Genomic DNA, 18,711 nt, shown 5'->3' with positions numbered 1-18,711 from the left:
GAGTTACAATGCACGCTGGCACCTCCAACCTAAACACACAGGCACATATATTTGGTTGAGTCTGTCTAGGTTCAACCAGAAGCTGATTGGCTGCTGTCCGATGGTTGGCCAAATACCCCATATTATTTAGTGGGGATTCAGGACAGGCCCACTTGGCCAGCTTGGGGTCCTGGAGCCAGGCCCCCAGCACATCCCAGGCTCATCGCACACAACCCCACAGGCGAAGTGCCCTCCCACGCACCAGCCCCCCAGCTGGCTCGTCCCCCCCGCTTCTGCACCCCTCCCCCCCTCCGCCACGTCGGGAATCCAGGAGCACTGGTTCCGGGTGAATTTCAACCCCCGCCCCGAGGCTCCATCCACCCCTCCTTCCTGCCCCCTTTTGACTCCTCCCAGCCCGCCGCGTGCTACCTGGCCTCCCACGTCCGGCCCTCCCGCCGCCTGCGCCCCCTTGCGCTCGGCCCCCGCGTCGTCCTCGTCCCAAGTCGACTTCGCTCCCGCAGCCCTCGCCGCCGGCAGCATTTCCCACCTGGAACCGCGTCGCCGCCGCCCTCGCTGCCGCGCGCCGCCCATGCTCCGCTCGCCTGTCCGCGACTCCTCGCCCGGCTCGCCAGCCCTGTCTTCCCACGCCGCCCCCGCCCGCCGCCCGGCATGGCCCCGGAGCAAACAGGTAACAAGAAGCGGGAAGAGCCGGCGCCCCAGAAGGCCGCAGAGGGCTCGTCGTCGCCGAGCTCGTCGTCGCCGGGCTCGTCGTCGCCGGGCTCGTCGTCGCCGGGCTCGGCGGCGGTGCACGCAGACGGCCCGCAGCCTCCCAAGAAGCCCAAGCGGATGGTGGTGCGGCGCTCACTGGTGGACTACCTGAGGGGGCGCGAGGTGGGCGCGCCGGGCCGCGCCGGGCTCTCAGGCTTCGATAGCGAGCTGCATGGCTTCGCGGTGCGGAAGCTGCCAGAGCTGCTGCGGGAGCGCGAACTGTCCTTGGGCACCGTGGACAAGGTGTTCGCGTCGCAGTGGCTGAACGCCAGGCAGGTGGTGTGCGGTACCAAGTGCAACACGCTCTTCGTGGTGGACGTGCGGTCCAGCCAGGTAACGCGCATCCCCCTCATACGGGATCGTGGGCACCCGCCGGCCCGCGCCCAGCCGGGCTGCGGCATCCATGCGGTCCAGCTGAATCCCTCCAAGACGCTGCTGGCCACCGGGGGCGAGAACCCCAACAGCCTGGCCGTCTACTGGTTGCCAACGCTGGATCCCTTGTGCCTGGGCGACCATGGCCACAAAGACTGGATCTTCGCCATCGCCTGGATGAGCGACACGGTGGTGGTGAGCGGCTCCCGCGACGGCACCTTGGGCATCTGGAAGATAGACCCCGACGTATTCCGGAGCAGCATCGCCTGGCGCAATCCTGCAGAGCTCTCCGTGTATGCCCACATCCGTCCCGCGGAAGTGGAGGATGTCCGCAGGGCCGCCACCAACCCACGTAACTGCAAGGTCGGTGCTGTGGCCTTCAGCGCCAAGAGGCAGGAGCTGGGAGCCGTGACCATGGATGGCTACTTCCACCTGTGGAAAGCCCAGAATACCCTGTCCAAGCTGTTGTACATCAGGCTGCCTTACTGCAGAGAGAACGTGTGCCTGACCTACTGCGATGAGTTGTCCCTGTACGCGGTAGGCTCCCAGTCCCATGTCTCTTTCCTGGACCTGCGCCAGGGTCACCAGAGCATCCGGTACCTGTGCTCCCGCGAGGGCGGCACGGGTGTGCGCTCTCTCAGCTTCTATGAGCACATCGTCACCGTGGGCACTGGCCACGGCTCTCTGCTCTTCTATGACATCCGCGCGCAGAAGTTCCTGGAGGAGAAGGTCTCGGACAGCCAGCACTCCTCTCCGCGGCCCACAGGGCGGAGGTTCAGGCTGATTTGTGGCAGAGGCTGGCTCAACCAAGATGACCTGCAGATGAACGACCTCAGTGCCTTGGACGAGTTGCCCAGTGCTCTCTACACCCATTGCTACAACTGGCCGGAGATGAAGCTCTTCGTCGCTGGCGGCCCTCTTCCTTCAAGCCTCCGTGGGAACTATGCAGGCCTCTGGAGCTAAGGATGGCCGCCCTGTCCTCAGAGTGCCCAGATTTCCCTTCCAGTCCCCTCCCACTTTTCTCCTTTGCCCTGTGTTTGTGCTTTTGAGTCTGTGTGGCTTTTATCTTTCAGATTAAAAAACTCCAGCTTACCTCTGCTTAGGGTATTAGGCGAAGAGAGATGGCGACCTAGAGAGTGAGTTACCCTTCGGTCAGTCAAAATTTGGCTTTAACACTTTTATACACCTGGCCAATAGTGTCGTTTTGAATTATACAAAAAAATTTTGACGAATTCTTAGTTCTGTTTACTGTTTGAGTCATTTATGTATTCTCTCACTTTAATGCCTGGCAGTCACGGTTTTACAATTCTGTATATTTTCTTTTTCTGTTACCTGTATTATGATAATACTGTTTTGGTCGTTTTTCATCACAGATAGATGGTATATTGAGAGTTTTTTTTTTTTTATTTTTAAAAAGAGTTTGTACATGTGTTCTGGAAAGCTGGCTGTAGTATTATAGTGTTGTTCCAGTGGGAAGGTACATGCCAGTTTCTAGATTACCAGGTTTTGGAAGCATTCCATTTGCAAATTGTCATCTTCATGTTTGTAGTTTGTAAATTGTTGGTGCTAAACATGCTGTTTAAAAACGTCATTCATGGTGAAAACAAGATTGTCATACAATCTTGGGTTTTTTGGTACCAAAATCTCAATTGGTCAGAACACTTTAGGAATGCAAGGGTTCTGCTGATTGACTTTTCAGAAGTAATCTAAACACCCATTGTCTCTTTTAAGTTTTCCTGACCTGTTGTTAAATAGATAACGGAGTATATATTTTCTCGCTTTTTGCCTTAGTAGTATTAACACTTGTGAGTATATGTGAATGTTTGTTGTTTAAGGTACTTGCACAGTTTCAGTGCCATCATTCAAAATGGGTTCCATGTATGAAAATGTAGAATGTATCACAGGCTAGGTAGAATGTATACTGGTCCTGATCCCGGGTATAGAACTGGATATTTTTGCTTTTGCTGTTGTCAATACCAAATACTATACTTGAACATGCTTTAAAATTTCTACTTCCGCTTAACAAAGTCATAGAAAAAAACCGCAAAGAAGGAAAATGAACCCAGTCCCTACTTCTGAAAAAGACTGTTAGCTTGTAAAGTTAAATTTGTTAAGATTTTATTTTGTCAAGTTCAAAGATTCTTATCTGAAGTAGAATAAACAGATTGTTAAAAAGTTGTTGTGATGTTACGACTCTCAATACAGTAATACGCGATTATCAAGGATACAGGATGATTTATTTAGATTTATTTCTAAATTAAATTCTAAAAATATTCTAAAAATATTTATTATTTAGATTTATTCTAAGAAGATGGGCCAGAAAGTAAAAGTAAATGCCATTAGGTTGAAGAAAAGTACTTTGGAGCATAGACCAATACAAAACATGGTTTGTTAGGAAAACAGATTGTACTTCTCCCTATGTGAGAATACTGGAAGTGAGAAGAGAGACTGGCCTTTCCTCACAACTGGCCAGGTTGTGCTGCTGATCTTGCATTAGTGTTGTGGCATGTCTGGTTTTCCTTAAATACTTCGGCACTCAGATGTTGCCTTGGTGTCCATTACATGCTGTTCAATTGAAAATCTGAGCCAATTGAGTAATGTAATGAGTGATCCTAAAAGTAAGTTAAGAAATACAGTGGGGAAAAGCAGTTTTTGTTTACAGAGATTATGTTAACAGGGTTGTATAGTTGTTATATTGGAGAAGGAAATGGCCACCCACTCCAATGTTCTTGCCTGGAGAATCCCAGGGACGGGGGAGCCTGGTGGGCTGCCGTCTATGGGGTCACAGAGAGTTGGACACGGCTGAAGTGACTTAGCACTTAGCATAGCACCAGCCTCCAGGCGCCATGTTTTTAACTGTGTAACTAAATGAGCCTGCCTCCGTAGGAGGCTGCCAGGGGGCTGGCTGCTCTGAGGAGGCCAAGAAAAGTATGGAACACCCACCTCCTAAGAATAAGCCTTCGCTCTGAACACTTATACTCTCATTTGTCCTTGTGGTCGCCTCCATCCCGAAAGCTCTTTATCTCCATGTTTGCTTGTGAAAATCTTGCCCATCCCGCAGGACCTCTCCCAAAGCCCCAGGGGACTATGCCGAAGCACCTGCCTCTGGAACTGAGAGTTGAGAACAGCACCAAAGTGCAGGAAGGGAGCTGCCCCTCCCCTTGACTATTCCTCTCCACGTTTTCCGGGCTCTGAGTTACAATGCACGCTGGCACCTCCAACCTAAACACACAGGCACATATATTTGGTTGAGTCTGTCTAGGTTCAACCAGAAGCTGATTGGCTGCTGTCCGATGGTTGGCCAAATACCCCATATTATTTAGTGGGGATTCAGGACAGGCCCACTTGGCCAGCTTGGGGTCCTGGAGCCAGGCCCCCAGCACATCCCAGGCTCATCGCACACAACCCCACAGGCGAAGTGCCCTCCCACGCACCAGCCCCCCAGCTGGCTCGTCCCCCCCGCTTCTGCACCCCTCCCCCCCTCCGCCACGTCGGGAATCCAGGAGCACTGGTTCCGGGTGAATTTCAACCCCCGCCCCGAGGCTCCATCCACCCCTCCTTCCTGCCCCCTTTTGACTCCTCCCAGCCCGCCGCGTGCTACCTGGCCTCCCACGTCCGGCCCTCCCGCCGCCTGCGCCCCCTTGCGCTCGGCCCCCGCGTCGTCCTCGTCCCAAGTCGACTTCGCTCCCGCAGCCCTCGCCGCCGGCAGCATTTCCCACCTGGAACCGCGTCGCCGCCGCCCTCGCTGCCGCGCGCCGCCCATGCTCCGCTCGCCTGTCCGCGACTCCTCGCCCGGCTCGCCAGCCCTGTCTTCCCACGCCGCCCCCCGCCCGCCGCCCGGCATGGCCCCGGAGCAAACAGGTAACAAGAAGCGGGAAGAGCCGGCGCCCCAGAAGGCCGCAGAGGGCTCGTCGTCGCCGAGCTCGTCGTCGCCGGGCTCGTCGTCGCCGGGCTCGTCGTCGCCGGGCTCGGCGGCGGTGCACGCAGACGGCCCGCAGCCTCCCAAGAAGCCCAAGCGGATGGTGGTGCGGCGCTCACTGGTGGACTACCTGAGGGGGCGCGAGGTGGGCGCGCCGGGCCGCGCCGGGCTCTCAGGCTTCGATAGCGAGCTGCATGGCTTCGCGGTGCGGAAGCTGCCAGAGCTGCTGCGGGAGCGCGAACTGTCCTTGGGCACCGTGGACAAGGTGTTCGCGTCGCAGTGGCTGAACGCCAGGCAGGTGGTGTGCGGTACCAAGTGCAACACGCTCTTCGTGGTGGACGTGCGGTCCAGCCAGGTAACGCGCATCCCCCTCATACGGGATCGTGGGCACCCGCCGGCCCGCGCCCAGCCGGGCTGCGGCATCCATGCGGTCCAGCTGAATCCCTCCAAGACGCTGCTGGCCACCGGGGGCGAGAACCCCAACAGCCTGGCCGTCTACTGGTTGCCAACGCTGGATCCCTTGTGCCTGGGCGACCATGGCCACAAAGACTGGATCTTCGCCATCGCCTGGATGAGCGACACGGTGGTGGTGAGCGGCTCCCGCGACGGCACCTTGGGCATCTGGAAGATAGACCCCGACGTATTCCGGAGCAGCATCGCCTGGCGCAATCCTGCAGAGCTCTCCGTGTATGCCCACATCCGTCCCGCGGAAGTGGAGGATGTCCGCAGGGCCGCCACCAACCCACGTAACTGCAAGGTCGGTGCTGTGGCCTTCAGCGCCAAGAGGCAGGAGCTGGGAGCCGTGACCATGGATGGCTACTTCCACCTGTGGAAAGCCCAGAATACCCTGTCCAAGCTGTTGTACATCAGGCTGCCTTACTGCAGAGAGAACGTGTGCCTGACCTACTGCGATGAGTTGTCCCTGTACGCGGTAGGCTCCCAGTCCCATGTCTCTTTCCTGGACCTGCGCCAGGGTCACCAGAGCATCCGGTACCTGTGCTCCCGCGAGGGCGGCACGGGTGTGCGCTCTCTCAGCTTCTATGAGCACATCGTCACCGTGGGCACTGGCCACGGCTCTCTGCTCTTCTATGACATCCGCGCGCAGAAGTTCCTGGAGGAGAAGGTCTCGGACAGCCAGCACTCCTCTCCGCGGCCCACAGGGCGGAGGTTCAGGCTGATTTGTGGCAGAGGCTGGCTCAACCAAGATGACCTGCAGATGAACGACCTCAGTGCCTTGGACGAGTTGCCCAGTGCTCTCTACACCCATTGCTACAACTGGCCGGAGATGAAGCTCTTCGTCGCTGGCGGCCCTCTTCCTTCAAGCCTCCGTGGGAACTATGCAGGCCTCTGGAGCTAAGGATGGCCGCCCTGTCCTCAGAGTGCCCAGATTTCCCTTCCAGTCCCCTCCCACTTTTCTCCTTTGCCCTGTGTTTGTGCTTTTGAGTCTGTGTGGCTTTTATCTTTCAGATTAAAAAACTCCAGCTTACCTCTGCTTAGGGTATTAGGCGAAGAGAGATGGCGACCTAGAGAGTGAGTTACCCTTCGGTCAGTCAAAATTTGGCTTTAACACTTTTATACACCTGGCCAATAGTGTCGTTTTGAATTATACAAAAAAATTTTGACGAATTCTTAGTTCTGTTTACTGTTTGAGTCATTTATGTATTCTCTCACTTTAATGCCTGGCAGTCACGGTTTTACAATTCTGTATATTTTCTTTTTCTGTTACCTGTATTATGATAATACTGTTTTGGTCGTTTTTCATCACAGATAGATGGTATATTGAGAGTTTTTTTTTTTTATTTTTAAAAAGAGTTTGTACATGTGTTCTGGAAAGCTGGCTGTAGTATTATAGTGTTGTTCCAGTGGGAAGGTACATGCCAGTTTCTAGATTACCAGGTTTTGGAAGCATTCCATTTGCAAATTGTCATCTTCATGTTTGTAGTTTGTAAATTGTTGGTGCTAAACATGCTGTTTAAAAACGTCATTCATGGTGAAAACAAGATTGTCATACAATCTTGGGTTTTTTGGTACCAAAATCTCAATTGGTCAGAACACTTTAGGAATGCAAGGGTTCTGCTGATTGACTTTTCAGAAGTAATCTAAACACCCATTGTCTCTTTTAAGTTTTCCTGACCTGTTGTTAAATAGATAACGGAGTATATATTTTCTCGCTTTTTGCCTTAGTAGTATTAACACTTGTGAGTATATGTGAATGTTTGTTGTTTAAGGTACTTGCACAGTTTCAGTGCCATCATTCAAAATGGGTTCCATGTATGAAAATGTAGAATGTATCACAGGCTAGGTAGAATGTATACTGGTCCTGATCCCGGGTATAGAACTGGATATTTTTGCTTTTGCTGTTGTCAATACCAAATACTATACTTGAACATGCTTTAAAATTTCTACTTCCGCTTAACAAAGTCATAGAAAAAAACCGCAAAGAAGGAAAATGAACCCAGTCCCTACTTCTGAAAAAGACTGTTAGCTTGTAAAGTTAAATTTGTTAAGATTTTATTTTGTCAAGTTCAAAGATTCTTATCTGAAGTAGAATAAACAGATTGTTAAAAAGTTGTTGTGATGTTACGACTCTCAATACAGTAATACGCGATTATCAAGGATACAGGATGATTTATTTAGATTTATTTCTAAATTAAATTCTAAAAATATTCTAAAAATATTTATTATTTAGATTTATTCTAAGAAGATGGGCCAGAAAGTAAAAGTAAATGCCATTAGGTTGAAGAAAAGTACTTTGGAGCATAGACCAATACAAAACATGGTTTGTTAGGAAAACAGATTGTACTTCTCCCTATGTGAGAATACTGGAAGTGAGAAGAGAGACTGGCCTTTCCTCACAACTGGCCAGGTTGTGCTGCTGATCTTGCATTAGTGTTGTGGCATGTCTGGTTTTCCTTAAATACTTCGGCACTCAGATGTTGCCTTGGTGTCCATTACATGCTGTTCAATTGAAAATCTGAGCCAATTGAGTAATGTAATGAGTGATCCTAAAAGTAAGTTAAGAAATACAGTGGGGAAAAGCAGTTTTTGTTTACAGAGATTATGTTAACAGGGTTGTATAGTTGTTATATTGGAGAAGGAAATGGCCACCCACTCCAGTGTTCTTGCCTGGAAAATTCCATGGAAGGAGGAGCCTGGTAGGCTACAGTCCATGGGGTCGCGAAGAGTTGGACACAACTGAGCAACTTCACCTTCTTTCTTTCTCTAGTTCCTTTTGGAGAAGGAAATGGCAACCTATTCCAGTGTTCTTTCTTGGAGAATCCTATGGACAGAGGGTCCTGGTGGGCTACAGTCTATGGGGTTGCAAAAGTCGGACACTACTAAGCAACTAACACACATATAGTTGTTATATGCGCTTCCCAGCTGACACTAGTGGTGAAGAACTAGCTTGTCATTGCAGGAGATGTAAGAGACGTGGGTTTGATCCCTGGGTTGGGAAGATCCCCTGGAGAAGGAAATGGCAACCCACTCCAATATTGTTGCCTGAAGAATCCCATGGACAGAGGAGCCTGGAAGGCTACAGTCCATGGGGTTGCGAAGAAGCGAATTAGCATAGTTGTTATATAGCAATAAAATGTATTTGTATGCATTTATGTGTCTCCAACTCAGTTGTACATGTCTTAAGAGCAGAGAATATAACTGTCATTTTTGTATTCTCAAATTTCTCCACTAATGCCTAGTAAAATCATAGGCAATCAGTAAATATTTACCGAATGAATGTACTTGCCTCTAGAAATCTAAAGTTCAATGCATAAATACATAAAATTTTGGCTGTTAAATAATATGGAATCCTGTTGTATTTTCCTGTCTTTTTACCGTAAGTGAAAGTCACTCCATCGTGTCTGACTCTGTGGCCCCATGGAGTATACAGTCCATGGAATTCTCCAGGCCAGAATACTGGAGTGGGTAGGTGTTCCCTTCTGCAGGGGATCTTCCCAACTCAGGAATCGAACCAGGGTCTCCTGCATGGCAGGCGGATTCTGTACCAGCCGAGCTACCAGGGAAGCGTCCCCGTCCCCTGCTTTTTTTTTTTTTTTTTTACCATAACATTTACCCTAATTCATTTCTGGTGAGACCATGGTGCTTATCCATTCATAAGCTTTCCATATGTGATACCAGAAGATAAAGGAAAATGTATACGTTTTAGATGCCATTGGAATTATGTATTTTCACCTGCAGATACTTATATTTGAAGATTTCTTTAAAATACTTTGCTTTTTACAAAGCTAAGTTTTGAAAGATCTTTTTTTGTAGGCAGTTTCTGTTTTTCCTTTGTGTGTGTATATTTACTAAAAACTTCTTTAGATATTACCCAAAAACTTCACCTAAGTACTCACTGCCTGTCTTCTTGTAGGTTATAGGGTATTTTTATGGTTCTTCATCATTGTTTGGGGACATTGGGCGAACATTTTCGGAGGAAATGACACTTTCTATGTGAGGTGATATTTTAAACAAATAGAAGGAACGTCTCCCAATTTTTTCCTGTTGCTTAGCCCTTAACTTCATCACTGACTCACTCAGTGTTCTCATGATTTAGGGTGTTATCTCCTTCATGTCAGATCACATGGCTGGCCCTTAAAAAACTAGATAGCCTAATTCTGTATTTATATTAGTAGAAGTTTAATTATTTTAAATATTTTCTAGTTCCGGGTAAATGCGATTTACTGGAGTACAATTAACTGTGTAACCTACAAGGGTGAAATAATTAAAAAAGTAACCATGCCAGCATTTCAAGAAACACATACATACAGTTTGCTTAAAACAAGGGAGTACATGGCTGTAAGTACAAACTACCTATCACTGTTGCCTGGAAAAATTAGTTAACTTATAACAATACATAAAAAAGTTTAATCCCATTTATCCCTAACTACATATTCCTCCCCAAGCTTGTTGCCGACTCAAAAAATATGTGTTCCTCCCCTTTACTCTCTAGATGAGATAATTTCTAAATTTTCTTTAAAAAGGAGAGAGAATTTACTAATCAAGGATATCCACTGAAATAAACTGAGATGACTACTCTGGAAAAAATTCATCTGTTAAATACACTGTAGCTTAAATGATAAACAAAATCGAATTCTCTGGAGTTTGATTTTTTATCTGACTGTACTGCATGTTGAACAAGTTGTCAAAATTTTTCCATTAATTGCCAGTTTATAGTCATATTAGAAAGCAATTCATAAAGCCCCCCTGCCTCCCGGATGTTTTACTGACAGCTTCCTCATCTCTGCTTGGGTAACCCAACTATATTAAACATGTCACTATATGAGCTGCTCAGGAATGCAGTTCAGTGAGAACAACATGTACTTAAGTGAAAGCTGCTGCTGCTGCTGCTGCTAAGTCGCTTCAGTCCTGTCCAACTCTGTGCGACCCCATAGACAGCAGCCCACCAGGCTCTTCCATCCCTGGGATTCTTCAGGCAAGAACACTAGAGTGGGTTGCCATTTCCTTCCCCAATGCATGCATGAATGCTAAGTCGCTTCAGTTGTGTCCGACTCTATGCGACCCTATGGACAGCAGCCCACCAGGCTCCTCTGTCCACAGGATTCTCTAGGCAAGAATACTGGAGTGGGTTGCCATTTCCTTCTCCATTTAAGTGAAAGAAAGGCTGCAGAGTCCATAGGTGTTTAAGGGATGCTATTTTAAGAGCTGCTGAAAAGGGTTGCCTGAAAGTATTTCCCCTTCTTGGCCGGCTGCAAACCCAGAAACATTGAGCATTGGAAGGTGGCATCATTAAAGGACAGTGTGTTTACAGGAAGTTGCCATGACCCTCAAGTCTCAACTCAGACCTACCGAAACAATTTACTTCCAAAAACACCATTTTATCTGAGTGTTTTCAAATTAATCCATTCAGACACAAAAATGAGAGCAACAACAAAACAGGACATCTGCCATAAAGGTTGATGATACAGCTGAGGTGAAAGATACCTGATTCACTAGTTGTAAAAATTCGCTAATGAAAAGAAAAGGTAAATAGAGTATTAAGGATATTTACTAAGTACTATGAGAAAATGGGAAAAATAAGAATGAATTCTGCTAGAAAGGACATGAGGAGCTCCCAGAAGATAGAATACTAGAGCTGGGTCTGGAAAATAAAATAACGGTGGAGAGGGAATATTGGTTTGAAAGTATATTGTGAGTGCCTGGAATGTACATACATACTAGAATGTTACAGTTGGACCTGGTACAATTTGAAATGTGTGTGGAGTTTCTAGATAGGAATGGCTGGTTGGTAGTTAGAAATACAGTTCTGAAGCTCGTAAAAGAAGTTAAGGCTAGAGATACAGATATAGATAGAAATGGTACTTGAAAGAGACTGAGGGGTGTAGGATCTCAGAAGTTAGGTCTTCTGATTCTCATTCCAAAACTCACCCATATATATAGATGTGCAGACCTATATGCATTACTACATGTCTGGTGGGCTTCCCAGCTGGCTTAGTGGTAAGGAATCCACCTGCCAGTGCAAGAGATGTGGGTTCTATCCCTTGCTCAGGAAGATACCCTGGAGTAGGAAATGGAAACCCACTCTAGGATTCTTGCCTGGAAAATCCCATGGACAGAGGAGCCTAGCAGGCTACAGTCCATGGGGTCACAGAGTCAAACACGACTGATTGTGCACACATGCACATGCACACACACACACACACACACACACAGATATCTGGCACATACTAGGCAATTAATGACTTGTACATGGATGGCCAATGAATGTTTGTTTTGTGGATATTAAACACTACTTCGTCCCCCCCCCTCCAAAATAACATTTCATCATTTCTCTTGGTAATGATCAATTTTTAAATTTCCCCAGTGCAATCATATTGACCAAAGATGATCGGGGAAGTCTACCAAAGGTTGCTGTTTTAAGTAAAGAAAAATCTATATTTTGGTTAGATGTTTTTACATCCTTTCTAGAATGTAGGTCATTCTACAGCTGGGCAAGAAGAAAAATAAATATTGATGATACTTTCCGTACAAATGACTTTTTTGTTTTTCCATTTTGGAGGTACAGTTCACTGAAGCAAACACATTGATGATGTCAATGAGAGTTATGGTGCTATTTTCACCTTTTCTAATGCCATTATTGTGCCATTCTCTGTTTCAACCTAAGGCATTCATGTTTCATGTTGATTAAATTTTAACATCTAAATTGCCCTTTTATGTCACGCACAAATGATAAACTTGAATATTCCAGTCAGAGGGCAGCAACTTTAGTTTCCTCTAAGCTCCTAGTAAATTCATCAAATAATATCCCCCAGCACCTTAGATATGGTTCATTGTTTTTCCTGCTTCCTTACTAACCCAGAGGTACAGGATTGAGTGTGACTTTTGTTTTTGAATTATGCCATGTATGACTAAAAGTAGACCCTGTTTTACACAATAGATGACATTCCTGGACTTATGTACATGAAGCACATTCTTAAAAATGGAATCACATATTTCCTCACTGATTAACATTATAATTTTAGAAGTGTCATCTTGATTATGGATTGATTTCCAATTGACAGTGGTTTCTAACATGTTGCCACTGCCTCCACCTCTGAGACAAGTACTTCAAGTCCTCAAATAAATGCTAAGTGATGTAATGGAACCCCCTATTTCAAAGAATATGAAAGCATACTTTCAGAATATGATAAATTAAGTCTTATTTCATTTGCATAGAAAATAGGGTTTCTTAAAATAGGACATCCTGTAATTTGATTTGCTCTGTATACATTTATCACCAGCCAGAGAAAATTCTACATCTTTATATGTTATGCCTAACAGCTTCCTTCTTTCTTTTTCTCTGGCCTTTCTTTATGACTATTACCCTAAGAAAAGGTGTTTGGCTTATTGCAACTCCCAGGGGATGATAAATAATGCTTTGTTTTTCCTTACTACTTTAAACTTTTAAAAACTTTGGATATTTAAGTCAGTTTTTTAAAAGATGGCTTCAGCAGCATCATGTGAAGTCTGACTGTCCCTCCAGAAATAATAATATAAAATGTTTCCTTGGTTGCCTTCTTAATGATCAGGGATTTTCTTAATTATTTTTTTTCCACTCTGGTAAAACACACACAACATACAATTTATCATCTTACACATTTTTAAGTGTACACTTCAGTACTGTTAAGTATATTTGCATTGTGCAACTAATCTCCAGGACTTTGACATCTTGCAAAACTGAAACTCTATACATACTAAACAAAATTTTTCCATTCCTACCTCCCCACCAACTCCTGGCAACTGCCATTCCACTTTCTCTCTGAGTTTGACTATTCTAGCTAGCTCATATAAGTAGAATCAATCAATATTTACCTTTTTTGTAAGCTAATTTATTTCACTTAATAAAATTTCCTTAAGGGTCATCCGTGTTGTATCATGTCAACACTTTCTTCCTTTTAAACACTAAATGGTATTCCATTGTCTGTATATACTACATTGTACTTATCCATCCATTTGTTGATGGACACTGGATGGACTCTTGGCTGTTGTGAATAATGCTGCTATGAACCTAAGAGTCTTCTAGACTCTGCTTTCAGCTATTTTGGATAGATACCAAAAATGCAAATGCTGAATCTTATGGTAATTCTGTTTTTGATTTCTGTTTTCCATAGTAGCTATACCATTTTACATTCCTACTAACAGTGCACAAGTGTTCCAATTTCTCCATAGCTTCAACAACATTTATTTTCTGTTTTTCTTTTTCTTAGACAGTGACATCTTCATGGGGTGTGAGGTGTCAGGGGCTGTTTTTAAACTCATTTCAATTTATAACTGATTATACAAACATCCCAGCCCAACCCTTAAGTGTTAATAGTATGCTACATGTGGAACAGAATATAAACCTATGATTATTTTGGGGAGGAATCATGAGTTAGGGGCAAGGGAGTTTTGAAATATATCAAACATATAGAAAATCTGTTTTCTTTATATATTTTTTCTTTAAAAGGTCTACTAGGTTGGATAATTTGAAATTTAGAGTTTGAATTACCACTTGAAAAAATTCTCAATACATTTAATCGCTAATTTATTTATTTGAACACATCTAATATTCCTAACTAGATGTAAGGGAAAAGTTATACCTTAATTGTTATCATTGGTGTTATCATTTCAAGGGAAATACCTATAGTAAAATTTAGTTTTAGAAGTAACTGGTAATTATATTCTGCCCAAGGATATAAGTTTCTTACAATTGACCTTAGCCTAAAGTTTCTTAGGCGTGTCTTGGGAAATAAAGTAAGTTATAAATAGAGGAAATGTCACTTTCAGTGGCAGTTGATGGAGCAAAACATCATAGAAAGTTTCAACACCTGAAACGAATTTTAAACTCAGAGTGTACTGCTAGAAAATCTGTTTTAAATAATGGATGAAACAAACTACCTCTTGCTATCCAGTCTGTTCTACAGGTCAGATTACATAACCAACAAGAAGCTATTGAACCTCTCAGTATATAACTGAATATTTTCAGCAAGTAACTATTCTAAAATGGCCATCTTAAAATATTGTGTATTTGGAAAGATCTAGTCTCCTTCTAGACCCTTAAAATTTTGCTGCTTTTATTATCAGAAAAGTATATTGGAATATATAAAGGTGGAATGCCAAGAAATTTTTAATCTCTTCGATTGGCCATCTATATTTACAAATCTTGCAGCGTTTCAAAATGGCTAGCAGCTTTTCCTGTTCTAAAGATCTCTTTAAAGCCAATCCCCAAATTTTATATTTTATCACACTTCACTCTCACTACTGATTTACTCGTATATTTCTAATATCGCAAGCATTTTGCAAAACCATGTTTTAAATGTTGAATCTTTACTCCTCAATAAAGTGCATGGCATAATAAATGCCTGATATATTTTGAACAAATTGATTTGTAAATGAGATTTATTTGGCTTTCTTGATGGGTAGGAGCATCTCACTTCGTTATAAATGAGAACTGTAACATCTGTGTGTGTGTGTGTGTATACATATATATGTATACATATACATATATATATATATAAAATGAAGTTTGATATTTTTCATATACACTCTTCTAGGTATTCTTGCTAAGATTCTTTTTACCTTCAAGACTCGGTATATTGGATTAAGAGATGGGATTCTCCTTAGTATATTCTAATTAGTGGGTGCTAGACATTCTTTTGAACTCACTGTAATGGACCACGCACAATCACGCTGGCTGCTGTGACAGACCGCTCAGAAGCATGGCCTAGAGGAGCTACCCCTCGACCAAGGTCAGGGGCAGCGACCGAGAGTGCCAGGCTGCGTCTGCAGAGGAGGGGCCCAGAGGAGCTACCCCACGCCCGATGTCAGGGTGGTGGCTGAGAGGAGCGAGGTCAGGGCAGCAGCTGAGAGGAGCTACCCCAGGTCCAAGGAGCGGCAGCTGCGTGGGTGCACAAGGGCCAAAAGGAGCTACTCCACGTTCAAGGTCAGGAGGGGTGGCCGTGAGGAGATGCCCCTCGTCCAAGGTAAGAGAAACCCAAGTAAGACAATAGGTGTTGCAAGAGGGCATCAGAGGGCAGACACACTGAAACCATAATCACAGAAAACTAGCCAATCTGATCACATGGGCCACAGCCTTGTCTAACTCAATGAAACTAAGCCATGTCGTGTGGGGCCACCAAAGACGGGAGGGCTGTGGTGGAGAGGTCTGACAGAATGTGGTCCACTGGAGAAGGGAATGGCAAACCACTTCAGTATTCTTGCCTTGGGAACCCCATTAACAGTATGAAAAGGAAAAATGACAGGATACTGAAAGGGGAACTCCCCGGGATGGTAGGTGCCCAATATGCTACTGGAGATCAGTGGAGAAATAATTGCAGAAAGAATGAAGGCATGGAGCCAAAGCAAAAACAATACCCAGTTGTGGATGTGAATGGTGATAGAACCAAGGTCCATTGCTGTAAAGAGGAATAATGCATAGGAACCTGGAATGTCAGGTCCATGAATCAAGGCAAATTAGAAGTGGTCAAACAGGAGATGACAAGAGTGAATGTTGACATTCTAGGAATCAGTGAACTAAAATGGACTGCTGCTGCTGCTGCTGCTAAGTCGCTTCGGTCGTGCCCAACCCTGCACGACCCCATAGATGGCAGCCCACCAGGCTCCCCCGTCCCTGGGATTCTCCAGGCAAGAACACTGGAGTGGGCTGCCATTTCCTTCTCCAATGCATGAAAGTGAAAAGTCAAAGTGAAGTCACTCAGTCGTGTCCAACTCGTAGCGACCCTATGGACCGTAGCCTACCAGGCTCCTCCATCCATGGGATTTTCCAGGCAGGAGTACTGGAGTGGAGTGCCATTGCCTTGGGTGAATTTAACTCAGATGACCATTATATCTACTACCGTGGGCAGGAATCCCTTAGAAGAAATGGAGTAGCCATCATGGTCAACAAAAGAGTCCGAAATGCAGTACTTGGATGCTATCTCAAAAACGACAGAATGATCTCTGTTCGTTTCCAAGGCAAACCATTCAATATCACAATGATCCAAGCCTATGCCCCAAACAGTAACGCTGAAAAAGCTGAAGTGGAACGGTTGTATGAAGAACTACAAGACCTTTTAGAAGTAACACCCAAAAAAGATGTCCTTTTCATTATAGGGGACTGGAATGCAAAAGTAGGAAGTCAAGAAATACCTGGAGTAACAGGTAAATTTGGCCTTGGAGTACAGAATGAAGCAGGGCAAAGCTAATAGAGTTCTGCCAAGAGAATGCACTGGTCATAGCAAACATCCTCTTCCAACAGCACAAGAGAAGTCTCTACACATGGACATCACCAGATGGTCAACACCGAAATCAGAGTGATTATATTCTTTGCAGCCAAACATGGAGAAGCTCTATACAGTCAGCAAAAACAACACTGGGAGCTGACTGTGGCTCAGATCATGAGCTCCTTATTGCCAAATTCAGACTTAAATTGAAGAAAGTACGGAAAACCACTAGATCATTCAGGTATGACCTAAATCAAATTACTAATGATTATACAGTGGAAGTGAGAAATAGATTTAAGGGACTAGATCTAATAGATAGACTGCCTGATGAACTATGGACAGAGGGTTGTGACATTCTACAGAGACAGGGATCAAGACAGTTCCCATGGAAAAGAAATGCAAAAAAGCAAAATGGCTGTCTGGGGAGACCTTACAAATAGCTTTGAAAAAAAGAGAAGGGAAAAGCAAAGGAGAAAAGGAAAGATATAAACACCTGAATGCAGAGTTCCAAAGAATAGCAAGAAGAGATAAGAAAGCCTTCCTTAGCGATCAATGCAAAGAAGTAGAGGAAAACAACAGAATGGGTAAGACTAGCGATCTCTTCAAGAAAATTAGAGATACCCAGGGAACATTTCATGCAACGATGGGGTCGATAAAGGACAGAAATGGTATGGACCTAACAGAAGCAGAAGATATTAAGAAAAGGTGGCAATAATACACAGAAGAAGTATACAAAAAAGATCTGCATGACCCAGATAATCACGATGGTGTGATCACTCACCTAGAGCCAGACATCCTGGAATGTGAAGTCAAGTGGCCCTTAGAAAGCATCACTACAAACAAAGCTAGTGGAGGTGATAGAACTCCAGTTGAGCTATTTCAAATCCTGAAAGATGATGCTGTGAAAGTGCTGCCCTCAATATGCCAGCAAATTTGGAAAACTCAGCAGTGGCCACAGGACTGGAAAAGGTCAGTTTTCATTCCAATCCCAAAGAAAGGCAATGCCAAAGAATGCTCAAACTACCGCACAATTGCACTCATCTCACAGGCTAGTAAAGTAATGCTCAAAATTCTCCAAGCCAGGCTTCAGCGATATGTGAACCGTGAACTTCCAGATGTTCAAGCTAGTTTTAGAAAAGGCAGAGGAACCAGAGATCAAATTGCCTACATCTGCTGGATCATGGAAAAAGCAAGAGAGTTCCAGAAAAGCATCTATTTCTGCTTTTTTGACTATGCCAAAGCCTTTGACTGTGTGGATCACAATAAACTGTGGAAAATTCTGAAAGAGATGGGAATACCAGACCTCCTGACTTGCCTCCTGAGAAATCTGTATGCAGATCAGGAAGCAACAGTTAGAACTGGACATGGAACAACAGATTGGTTCCAAATAGGAAAAGGAGTACACTGAGGCTGTATATTGTCACCCTACTTATTTAACTTATATGCAGTACATCATGAGAAACGCTGGGCTGGAGGAAACACAGGCCGGAATCAAGATTGCCAGGAGAAATATCAATAACCTCAGATACGCAAATGACACCACCCTTATGGCAGAAAGTGAAGAGGAACTAAAGAGCCTCTTGATGAAAGAGAAAGAGGAGAGTGAAACTTTGGCTTAAAGCTCAACATTCAGAAAATGAAGATCATGGCATCCACTCCCATCACTTCATGGCGAACAGATGGGGAAACAGTGGGAACAGTGGCTGACTTTATTTTTCTAGGCTCGAAAATCACTGTGGATGGTGATTGCAGCCATGAAATTAAAAGACACTTACTCATTGGAAGGAAAGTTATGACCAACCTAGACAGCATAATAAAAAGCAAAAACATTGCTTTGCCAACAAAGGTCCGTCTAGGTAAGGCTATGATTTTTCCAGTGGTCATGTATGGATATGAGAGTTGGACTATAAAGAAAGCTGAGTGCAGAAGAATTGATACTTTTGAAGTGTGGTGCTGGAGAAGACTCTTGAGAGT

General features: G+C 45.0%; 2 protein-coding genes across 2 annotated transcripts; both read left to right on the top strand.

Moving 5' to 3' along the window:
• Positions 1 to 637: 637 nt before the first annotated feature.
• On the top strand, positions 638 to 3,297 carry LOC100847467 (DDB1- and CUL4-associated factor 12-like protein 2). Its single transcript, XM_024988716.2, has one exon. It carries the CDS (start codon positions 649 to 651, stop codon positions 2,080 to 2,082), a length of 1,434 nt encoding a protein of 477 aa, XP_024844484.1. The 5' UTR covers positions 638 to 648; the 3' UTR covers positions 2,083 to 3,297.
• Positions 3,298 to 4,557: 1,260 nt separating this feature from the next.
• Positions 4,558 to 7,609, top strand: LOC112445130 (DDB1- and CUL4-associated factor 12-like protein 2). Its single transcript, XM_024988714.2, has one exon. It carries the CDS (start codon positions 4,881 to 4,883, stop codon positions 6,393 to 6,395), a length of 1,515 nt encoding a protein of 504 aa, XP_024844482.1. The 5' UTR covers positions 4,558 to 4,880; the 3' UTR covers positions 6,396 to 7,609.
• The last annotated feature ends 11,102 nt before the right edge of the window (positions 7,610 to 18,711 follow it).

This window comes from Bos taurus, chromosome X, assembly GCF_002263795.3.
Source record: "Bos taurus isolate L1 Dominette 01449 registration number 42190680 breed Hereford chromosome X, ARS-UCD2.0, whole genome shotgun sequence".
Classification (NCBI taxonomy): Eukaryota; Metazoa; Chordata; class Mammalia; order Artiodactyla; family Bovidae; genus Bos; species Bos taurus.
The sequence above is the reverse complement of the archived record's forward strand: the minus strand, read 5'-3'. Positions and strand labels throughout refer to the sequence as shown.

Excerpts from the sequence above, each read along its gene's own strand:
- LOC100847467 (XM_024988716.2), top strand. The coding sequence starts at position 649 with ATGGCCCCGGAGCAAACAGGTAACAAGAAGCGGGAAGAGCCGGCGCCC.
- LOC112445130 (XM_024988714.2), top strand. The coding sequence starts at position 4,881 with ATGCTCCGCTCGCCTGTCCGCGACTCCTCGCCCGGCTCGCCAGCCCTG.